Source organism: Calonectris borealis, chromosome 2, assembly GCF_964195595.1.
Source record: "Calonectris borealis chromosome 2, bCalBor7.hap1.2, whole genome shotgun sequence".
In the NCBI taxonomy this organism is placed as follows: Eukaryota; Metazoa; Chordata; class Aves; order Procellariiformes; family Procellariidae; genus Calonectris; species Calonectris borealis.
Window position 1 is genome coordinate 12,949,853 of NC_134313.1, and position 11,082 is coordinate 12,960,934.

General features: G+C 42.1%; 1 protein-coding gene across 3 annotated transcripts in view; it reads left to right on the plus strand.

Moving 5' to 3' along the window:
* The window catches only part of WASHC5 (WASH complex subunit 5), a 28,754-nt gene extending 21,616 nt beyond the window's left edge, over nucleotides 1-7,138 (plus strand). For 2 of the 3 annotated variants that reach the window (XM_075141163.1, XM_075141164.1), the window contains exons 20-29: nucleotides 602-726; nucleotides 1,132-1,294; nucleotides 2,059-2,161; nucleotides 2,272-2,351; nucleotides 3,381-3,484; nucleotides 3,970-4,099; nucleotides 4,220-4,316; nucleotides 4,724-4,877; nucleotides 5,159-5,246; nucleotides 6,711-7,138. In XM_075141163.1, the coding sequence (XP_074997264.1) occupies nucleotides 602-726; nucleotides 1,132-1,294; nucleotides 2,059-2,161; nucleotides 2,272-2,351; nucleotides 3,381-3,484; nucleotides 3,970-4,099; nucleotides 4,220-4,316; nucleotides 4,724-4,877; nucleotides 5,159-5,246; nucleotides 6,711-6,767 (1,101 nt within the window). In that variant the 3' untranslated portion in view covers nucleotides 6,768-7,138. Of the gene's footprint in view, nucleotides 1-601; nucleotides 727-1,131; nucleotides 1,295-2,058; nucleotides 2,162-2,271; nucleotides 2,352-3,380; nucleotides 3,485-3,969; nucleotides 4,100-4,219; nucleotides 4,317-4,723; nucleotides 4,878-5,158; nucleotides 5,247-6,710 lie in introns of those variants that run through there. The other variant, XR_012672256.1, reaches the window with a different exon arrangement.
* Nucleotides 7,139-11,082: the final 3,944 nt, after the last annotated feature.

Consider the following 11,082-nt stretch of genomic DNA (forward strand, 5'->3'; position numbering starts at 1 on the left):
GCTATGACTTCAACTAAATGTGCTAACTAGTGTGTAAAACATCTGCCCCCAGCTTTTTCCGAATGATTTCAGCATCCCCACTGCATTAGTTGTACAGAAGAGCAAAGTACCCCAAACAGAATATTTTAATATCTCTTGCCAGAGAACAATATCCTTCCTCTCTTTCTCAAAGAAAACAGAAAGTAACTACTGAATCACAGTAGTCCTCTCTGTATCTATTGTTACCATGAGAATGCAGGCTTAGAAAGATTGCAGTAGTTACCAGCTCGTTTTGTGATATTTCACAAGGGGTTGAATGAATAGATCTTAAATTTAACTAACAAAATGGTGGCTAGTCTTACTGTAGAAAGGAGCAGATGGAATTCTTACCAGGAGTGTAGGTAGTTCCCTCAGCCTCCACACTTACCTTCTGCTTGCTTTTTGTCATAAGACTCATTCTTCTCTTTGCGTTATTCTCATTTTATAGTGTTCTACTGTGTGTAATTTACAATATTGTTTTACAATGCACTACTTTTAAATTAAGCAAAAGGAATAAAATTTCTAAACAAATTAAAAATGTGCAATGGTAACACTGCAAATTACTCTAAAACTTATTTTTCAGATTCAAGACTGGCAAAGCATATACCAGTCTACTCATATTCCCATACCAAAATTCACACCTGTGGATGAATCTGTAACATTTATTGGTCGGCTTTGTAGAGAAATCCTGAGGATCACAGACCCAAAGTAAGTACTGTATGTCACAAGCTTGCATTATAGCACCGTGCATTGAATTGCTCCAATTCCACCATATACAAACAAAATACACAACAAATAGGTTTTCCTTAGCTGTCATATCACCATCTTTATCTAAAACCAAATTTACCGAATCCATCCTGTACATTTTAATATTAGTCTAGAAAAGTTGTGATTTTAGTCTAAGAAGGAAAACAGTGTGTTACACAAATAGAGGAGAGAGAAACCAGGGAAGGGTGACAGAACCCTTGCAGAGAGAGGGGTAACTAAACATCACCTGAGATACTTAGAGAGTCTTTCTAATCTCTGCCTGAATAAAATAACTCAGTACTCAGATTATCACAGGAGCTGTCTGCTGCTTATTCTGAAGTAATTGTTTGTTTAATTTTTCCTCAGAATCACGTGTTACATTGACCAAATGAACACCTGGTATGATATCAAAACTCATCAGGAATTAACCAATAGTCGTCTCTTCTCAGAGATCCAAGATACTTTAGGTACCTTTGGTCTCAATGGTTTAGACAGGCTGCTGTGTTTCATGATTGTAAAGGAACTGCAGGTAATTTTTGAACTTTGGTTTCTCAAGGTCACGATGCTTTTATTGTTTAATAACTTCTAGTGAAATAAAAAAATCTGTTAATTTTTGAAATGGTAAATATTTCAATTTTTTTTTGATTTCACAAAAGCATTTGAAAAATGTGTGTTCAAACCCAAAGGTAAGAATTTCAGTTACAGATATAATTATGAAAGTTGGTACTCTTGAGTAAATGGTGCTGTGTAACACCAGGTTGTGTGTTACATTAAACAGTGGTTTGCAAAGCGTGCCTTTTGAAGGTGTACACTTTGTGTATACTTAAAAGTTGATCTCAGGTCAACTTCTATTTTTCTGTCTAGATATCAACAAAGAATTAGACTGTTTGGGTCTACCATGATATAAATAAGCTGTCAATCCTATGTAATGACTTTTTCCCTAATACCTTTATGTGAAACCAAGTTTTTTTGTTTTCTGAGAAGAATCCAGTCCTGGCCTTGTTAAAGATTTTAAGGAAAATAAGAATTGATGAAAACAGTTCTTCCTCAAAAATTGAACTAACAGTTGTCTACAGTGGGTATTACATATTGATGAGGGGGATCTGCTAACTGTCCTAACACTGATTAGCATAACTCAGAAAAGCACGAAGTCTTGACTACAGAATTTCTCCACCCTTCATCTGTGGAAATATTCTTTCCCTGCTGTTAAAAAATGTGGCTCTTGTACCACCAAGATTAAGCATAGAGTACATGTGTGAGGATTTTACTTACTTATTTCTTTCTTTTATTTAGAATTTCCTCAGTATGTTTCAGAAAAATATATTGCGTGACAGGACAGTACAGGAGACCTTAAAAGCACTTATGAATGCTGTCAGTCCTCTCAAAGGAATTATAGGTAAGTGCTTACTGGTTAAGATGGAAGAAAGCCGTTGTCTTTGTACACTTGTATTTATTTCTCTTCTTACTTGTTCTTTTTTTAATGCCTCACCCTTCTTCTTTTCTCAGCAAATTCAAGCAAGGTTTATTCCGCAGCGATTGCAAAAACTCAGAAGATCTGGACAGCATATTTAGACTCCATTATGAAGGTAGGTTTACATGACTTAGTGATATGCAGAATTCACTCTAGGCTCTTTGGTTATATACTTTAATCTGCTTATTTTATAATGTTGTATTATGTTGACCTGGAATTCTGTAATATCACAAGTGAAGCAGGCCTGGATTTGCAAGAGCTCCTGAGCTTCGTTTGTATGGACAGCTCACACTTCACAAGTGCTTAGCGCTGAGATTCATATGTAATAGTTTGCCAAAAATGGAGTCTGGCACTGGAGATCTGATCTGGGAAGACCAAGTTAGTGCTCAGTATCAGGAGCTCTGAGACTCCCCACAGTGCCTTGTGAATGTAACGTACCTAAGGCTGAAGTCTGGAGCAGCAGTATTTCCTGAACTTGCCTTGTTCACGCAGAAGGCAGTCTACCATGCTGAAAATTTAAACAAGCTATCCCATTAACATGTCTCTTTATCTGTCTGTGTAATGATATTTTGCGACCCATGCTTTTCAGAGTACTGTGAATGTTTGTTTGTGTTACTGAAGAGAAGAGGAAAGGTCAGGGAAGGAAGGGGAAGGTTGACTGCAACAAGCTTCTGTTGGTTTTTATCCCTGACATTGCTGACCTTAAGGTCTAGGGAGAGGTGGGGAAAAGAGAACAAGCACTTTCACTGACCAGTGGGAAAAAAGCAAGTAACTGGGGTTTTATATCTGTTACCTTTTTAGTGCCCTTTTCACACTGCCTGTTTTTGCTACCATGAACTGTGTGTAAATCTTGAGCGCTGTGAATGCTCCTCTCCTTTGACTGCACTGCACAGTTGGGGTCTGTCAGTTCTGACTGCAGGCAGTCTGAATCAGTGCTCCGTTACCAAAACGAGGAAATAGCTCCAACCACTACGTATGTCGCTGCTTTGGGCAGCCCTACAAAGGCTGTTAGGTGTAATGAGGACCTTGTGTAATCTATTTAACTGTAAATTGTTACTCATTAAGTTTTTCCGTAGTTTGACTTTACTCCTTTGTTGTGTTCAGTATAACCCCCTACCCTTTTTTTGTTTGTTTGTTTCAACAGGTTGGCCAGATGCAAATTTTAAGACGACAGATTACCAATGAATTAAATTATTCCTGCAGGTTTGACTCCAAGCATTTGGCTGCTGCTTTGGAAAATCTCAATAAGTAAGAAGCAAAATGTGCTGAAGAGCTGCTTGTATCACTGTGATGTAATTATTACCGGCTCAGCAATCCTTAAAATCAAAATTACGGAAAAATACGGAGGCTGATTGTATTCAGGTTTTTGTTGATGAGTATTTGAATTTGAACCCAACAAAAACATTAAATATATATATATAAAAATAACTTGGCAAGTAATCTGTATGAACATGCTAGTGGACAACACAGCTACTAACTGCATTTGGTTATACCTGGATTTGAAGTCATATTTGGATGAGAAGTAAGAACAGTGAAAATGTGTCGTGCTGATTTTGAAACAAATGTGATGTTTGTAAAAAGATATTCCAAAAAAGGTGATCTACTCTTGCTTGTAACTATTTACAGGTTTTGTGTCTTTGAAGCTTTTAAATTAATATGACGTGGCATCGTGTAAGGTTTATTTGGGATAATTTAAATAAGTATTTAATATAATCAATTTATTTTCCTTTTAGAGCAATACTGGCTGACATTGAAGCACATTATCAGAACCCATCACTACCTTATCCTAAAGAAGACAACACTCTTTTGTATGAAATCACAGCTTATCTGGAAGCAGCTGGCATTCACAATCCATTAAATAAGGTCAGACTTACATGCCGGTGATTGGTACAATTTGCTTTTTCTATTTTATTGATTATTAACTGAGAAAAAAAAATAGTATGTGGAAGAACTGTGTCCTTCTTTTTTTTTTTCCCCTCTCAGATCTACATAACAACAAAACGTCTGCCATATTTTCCCACTGTCAACTTCCTATTTCTCATTTCCCAGTTTCCGAAACTCCAGTACAACAGAAATTTAGGTATTGTGTAAGTTGTTGTTTGTCTAAATCTAATGAAAACCTATGTGAGATTATCTGTAGAGAAGATAGTAAAATTATCTGCATAGAAAATACTCGGTTTCTGATATTGGTCCATCATGTCCAGGAAGGTTTGTTATAATATTGAAGCCAAATACAATGGAGTAGGAAACAGAATCCAAACTCCTGACTTTCTCATTCCATCCTAAGCCTTAGCAAATGGCTTAATGATATTAACTATGGAAGAAATGCAGTTGTTACATTAGTTTTTAGTTTTTATGTGTGGGCAAGCAGAAGGGGAGGCACAGCAAAAAACCTCAAGAGAGTATATTATGTAAGTTTGCCTCTGCTATAAAGAATATGTTCTCTTTTATAAACCTATGTTGGTTTGGGGTTTTTTTTCTGTGCAGGAGTGGTGTGCAAACGGCCAGCTGATCAAATTGACTGGCTTCCTTTAGTTCTGGGACTCCTTACCCTGTTGAAACAGTTTCACTCAAGATACACAGAACAATTTCTGGCTCTGATCGGTCAGTTTATTCGTTCAACAATGGAACAGTGCACAAGGTATCCATGTTTTACTTTTTCCCTAAGTATCACCCTGTGAAGCGGGCTTCAGTAGTATTATCACTGCTTTTTCAGTATGTTTTTCTAGCAGAGTATATTTGACATAATAATAACAATAAATTTGACTAAAGGTAAGATTAAAGTACTATTCCTTCTTGTAATGGAACCATATGGTACCTAGTGGAAACGGTTGTTATTTGAAGGCTGGCATTTTCGTGTAACTTTATGCAAATAACTGATTGGCTAGTAATAGTATGATCTTCATGGTGGTTTAATTTTAGCCAGAAGATACCAGAAATGCCTGCTGATGTAGTGGGTGCCCTCATGTTCCTGGAAGATTACATTCGCTACACAAAGTTACCAAGAAAGGTAAGAAAGAATTCCATGTTTTCTGTATGTAGCCCTGAGCAGGAGTCCTGTTCAGATGAGCTGTGGTTACGTACTAGCAGTTTGATTGCTCGTACCCACTCTGGAACGTGGCATTATCTGTAAACACATATCCAAAATAATGGACTTGTTAATCCTGTCCAAAAAGCACTATTGAACCATTTCAGATGTTCTGTAAAAGATTGCCAAAAGAAATACAGATGAAAAATCTGTATCTGTTACCTGATAGGAATTGGGTCATAATGAATTCTTTTACTCTGTACGAACTATAAATTGTGCTACTTGCGTACTTTGTGTAACTATTCCTATACTAGTCATAGTATCCTTACGGAAGAATTATTTTCTAGAAAATACAGAGAGCATACAAAATATAGAAAGGATTTCAACTTTGAGCGGATTTAAGAAGAGTCTGTTCCATTTAATCTTCAGAGAGCATATACATTGCTGGGGGGCTTTTGGGAAGGGAAGAAGTAAAATAGTTCTGAGATGTTGCAGAATTAAGTAATAATAAACTTAGCAATATTCTAAATGCAGGGCAAAAAGCTAATTAGCAAGTCTAAATTTTGGTAAAACACCATCTCCAGTCCTTGATTTCATAGAATCATAGAATCATACAGGTTGGAAAAGACCTCTAAGATCATCGTGTCCAACTGTCAACCCAACACACCATGCCCACTACACCATGTCCCTAAGGGCCTCATCTACACGTCTTTTAAATACCTCCAGGGATGGTGACTCAACCACTTCCCTGGGCAGCCTGTTCCAAGGCCTGACCACTCTTTCAGTAAAGAAATTTTTCCTAATGTCCAATTTCCCTTTCCTTCCTGCCAAAGCATGGCTTCCCAGGCAGCTGCTTTATTTCACATGCAAGGGAAGTTCTGAAAGCCTGGGCTTGTAGAGAGACTTTATTTTAGGGTTAAATGCAGCTGAACTGCATTTGAAGATGATTTGCACATGGTATTAAAAATAAGTCATTATCCTATTTGCTATGGGCTGTACCTCAATGATTCTTGAATAAGCCATTTCCCAGCTAATACTCACAGCTAAAAGAAAGAGAGATTCTTCCAGTTTCTCTCTTCTTCCCAGCCCACAGTGCAATGTGTCAGTCCCCGTGTCAGTCTTGCAGCTGATGTATCTGGTACCTGTGTCAGCTTCCACTTCAGCCTGGTGCTACATGGGGAAACAGCAGAGAGGGTGTCAGTGTTCCTCCAATCTTACACAGTACCTGTGGTCCCGGCAATTCCTCACAGCCCAGGGCGTGCCTTACCTGCCTGACATCGTGCTCCTTCCTTGCTGTGTGCACCAAGCGAGAGCACGCACTAAAGCCGGGGTGGTTCAGGTCAATCGTGTTGTGTGCTTGATTCCTAGATTAGATATGCTTGTTAGCAGGTGGATAGAGCATACAAATGAAGAAAATACCTAACTGTGCCTCCCTGTTTACTTTAGGTTGTTGAAGCACATGTGCCTAGCTTCATTTTTGATGAATTCAGAACTGTTCTATGAATATGGAGAAGGACCATGTCTTTCCCCCAAACCTGAAACGGAGACTTGGGGACTGAAGATGAGACAAGTACAGCTTTTCAGGACTGTATCTTTTCTGTGCTTTAAGGCAGTACCTACAACTGTCTCTATGAAATGTAACCATCAGCACTAGGCTATATAATTAACACCTGTTTAGATCTTGGCATGATACGCAATTTGTATCTCATCCAAGCAGTGTACATTTTGTACTGCACATTATAAATGCTGTATGTAATTGTTTATGTATAAATCATTTAGTTTTTTGTTCTGAAGAACTATTTGTGGAAGTTTGACTTTTGTATCACAAATGAACAATGAAGTTGGAAATAAAAGTGTTGGATAGTTTGCCAGGACTGATGATTCCAAAGTGTCAATTTTCCTGTTAAAAGAACCATTAGTGAGAATGAATATACAGTGAAAAGAGGTTTGGTGTCTGTCTCTGTACTACAAAAAGTTAGTTTTCCTCTATAGAGGACAGAAAAATAATTAAATAGCCGTAGCTGAAAAGTCCTGTCATGCTATTTAAAGGCACAAATATTTCTTCCAGTGCAACTCAACATGACTAATGTTGGGCGCAAGGTGTTTATTCACCTAACTTTCAGTCTTGGTATGGAACCTTTTACACCTGGCATAATTCTCCTGCTAGGAGCTGCTGTGGGAAGGCTAGTGGAGGATGTTATTCTATCACTGGGACAGCGTGGTGATTATCAGACTGGAAAACAGAAGGCAAATGCAACAGCTGAAGGGAAAGGTTACTTGGAAAGAGGTGGTTATGGCACTAAAGCTGGAGTGGCTAGATGGCAAATCGACTCCTTGTTTAAGAAAGAAAGAGCAAAGGAGAAAAGGCAATGGGAAGCGCAGAGCCCCATGACACTGGTCCTATCTGCATCACCCTCTGCAGTGAAGTTGCATCTTCTTCATCTGCCCCTAAATACCCCAACCTTTTTCCCTGGAAAAAAGAACAGGGAATGTGCGGTCCCCCTCCACTACGGCTGATGAAGGGATCTGGCCAGGGAGGTGTCTGTCCATGCCTTCCATTTGTGCTACATTGGAGCCAGCATAATAAATAACAGGTTAGGGCCCTACTGGTTACTGGTGCAGAAGCAGCTTTAATTCATAGAAATCAGTCCCATTACCGCAAGAATAAATAGAGTAATATTAACGAATTTGGGAGGGGGGGAAGAGGTGGATCAAGAAGATTTTGTTATCTTGCAACTAGCAGGGTACCCACAGTTTTTGGATCAAGTGAGGGTTTCGAGGGTGCCTGAACATATCACAGGGCACGATCTGTTACTAGAGGAAAATATTCCGTTGGTACCTGACCAGCTGGGACCCCGGAGCTTGTGGCAGGGAGGACTCTGGCTCCCACCATTGTGCTGATCGCCCCGCCAAGCCTATAGCCTTCAAACAGCACCGGCTGCTGCCTCAGGGATACCTGCACAGCCCCACGATTCGTCACGGGGTTGCAGTTCAGCCCTTGGAGGACTGCAGCCTGTCTCCAGTATGTCACCCACTCCGTTATGTTGACGACATCCTGCTGACTGGACAAACCCAGCAGGATGTTGGGGAGGCACTGAGCAGTGTCATGGGCGCCATGCGAGGGCATGATTGGGAAATCAGTACGAGGACCAGCAAATGAAGTACAATGTTTAGGCATCATCTGGCAAGGAGCCTGCCAGATTACAGAAACAAATAAAACTTCATACACTGAGCCCCAAAACAAGGTTGATGTGCAGTGCTTTGTAGGATTACTGGGATACTGGTGCCAGTTTATCCCGCAGTAAGCACAGGTTTTAAGGCCCCTGTATAAAGCAGTGAGAAAGAGGAACCAGTTTGTATGGGGGAAAGATGAAAAAAGAGCTTTCAAACAAGCCCAGCACACTGTCTGCCCTGTGGTTGCACTGTGACCTAAGCAGCCTTGAAACCTTTTGAGCTGGATTTCCTCGTTTCGGGACATGATCTTGCACATTGGAGTTTGAGGCTAAAAGGTGAAGGAAGGCCGCTACCCCCTGCCTGGTCTCAGGCAGCCCTGCCACACGCACAGACACACAGACACCCCCACACACCCCCAGCAAAATATGTCAGGGATGAGGCAGTGGAAGGATGCTGCCTGTCATCCTGCCAAGCAAAGCTTACTCAGCAAGGTGGGGGTAGCAGCCAGTATGAGAACTAAAGGCCATGCTCTTGATATTAGAGGAGACCCCCACCACCACTCCTGAGTTATATACTGCCTTCTGGGTGGTATATAAGGCATTAACTGCATGGGTTAGTGGTAAGTGGACAGCTGGACAATACACAGGAAACCATGGTGGGTTTATGGAAGGATTTATGGAAGCCCTTAACTCAGAAATATGTGAATTTACGCCTGTGGTTTGGTCGTGCTGACGCTCATGTCGCCCAGGGTGTCAGGAAAGCAAGGAGCACAATGCCACAGCTGATCAATCAGGTAAAATTCATGGCGCTGCTTCCTGATACCCCATCCCCTGGTGCTCTGCTGTCCGATGATGAAGCTCTCACTAAGCGGGCCCACAAAAAATTTGGACATCTGGGTGTGGATGGCATCGACAGATGGATTCGAAGCCAGGGCATCCCACACACCCAGATACCACCCGGGAGCCAGTGCAGCAGGGTGCTGCCCAACATACTAAAAGTTAAAGTTCCGTAGCAGCCTTATGGGCAGCTCCAACGAGGGCAGGCGAGCAGCAGGAGGCTGAATGGCTTTGTGCAATGGTCACAATTCAAGGACGGACAACACTGTGCTCATACTCGGCTTGCTTCAGGTCCCTGGAATTAACATTATTTTGTATTGGCTTTTTATTACATTTGTAAATTAAATTCTAGAATAGTGTGAGCAGACTGGCACAGGCAGCACTCCTCCTATTTCTCAGTGCTTTTACATGTAAGAGATGATTGAAAGCCTCGGGAGAAAAACTGCTAGGAAAATGAAACAGGACTGAACTCTTTGATGGTTTCCTGTTTAGCTAAGCCCTGTCTATTCTTCGCAGTGTGGGGCTGTACCCTTCTTGTCTCCATTGCTTTGAAATTAAGTCAGAAGTCCCCTATTGGGACTGTCCAGTCCACCCTCCTGGTCAGAGCAGGGCAGCCAGCACAGGGTGCTCAGGGTCAGGGCCAGTTGGGTTTTGAGTATCTCCAGGGATGGAGACTCCACAACCTCTCTGGCCAGGTGTTTGACCACCTGAACAGTAAAAAAAAGTTTTTTCTTATGTTTAAAGGGAATTTCCTGTGTCTCAGTTCATGACCATTGCCTCTTGTCCTGCCACTGGGCACCACTCAGAAGACTCTGGCTCTGTCGTCTTTACTCCCTCCATCCATTGGATGTTTATCCACATGAATAAGATTCCCCCGAGCTTTCTCTTCTCAGCAGTCCTAGCTCTCTCAGCCTCTCCTCATATGGCAGATGCTCCAAACTATTAATCGTCTTCATGGCCCTTCACTCCAGTACGTCCATGTCTCTGAGCAGAGGGAAGGATAACCTCCCTCGATCTGGTGGAAATGCTCTGCCTCCTGATGCAGCCCAGGAGTCTGGTGGCCGCCAGTGCAGGAGCGAACTGGTGTCCCACAGGATCGCAGAGCCTTTTCTGCCAAGTTGTTTTCCAGCAGTTGTTCTGGTGCCTGGGTTCATCCCTCCCCCAGTGCTGGGTTTCACGTTTCCCTTTGCTGAACTTCATGAACTTTCTCTCAGCCCATTTCTCCAGCCTGTCCAGGTCCCCCTGAACGGCAGCACAACCCTCTGCTGTGTCAGCCCCTCCTCACGGTTTTGTATCACCTGCAAACGTGCTGAGGTCATTAATGAAGATGTTAAACAGATTCAACCCCTGCGGTGCACCGCTAGTGACTGGCCTCCAGCTGGACATTGTGCCGCTGATCACAGTCCCCTGGGCCCAGCCCTTCAGCCAGTTCGTTAAACTTGATTTTCCCTTCGTAAATCAATGCTGACTGCTCCCAGCCACCTTCTTGTCCTTTGTATGTTTGGGAATGGTTTCCAGGTCTACTTGCTCCATAACCTTCCCAGGGATCGCAGTGAGGCTGGCCGTCCTGCAGCTTCCCTCATCCTCCTCCTTGCTGTTCCCGAAAACAGGAGCGACGTTTGCTGTCATCCAGGCCCCAGGGTCACCACCACCGTTCACAGAGAATTGAGAGTGGCCTCACGCTGACACCTGCCAGCTCTCCCAGCACCCGGGTGCGCCACGCCAGCTCCCACGGACTTGTGTACACCCACGCTGTTTAAATGTTCCCCGACCTAGTCCTCCTCTGCTGAGGGACCGAGTCCTCATCT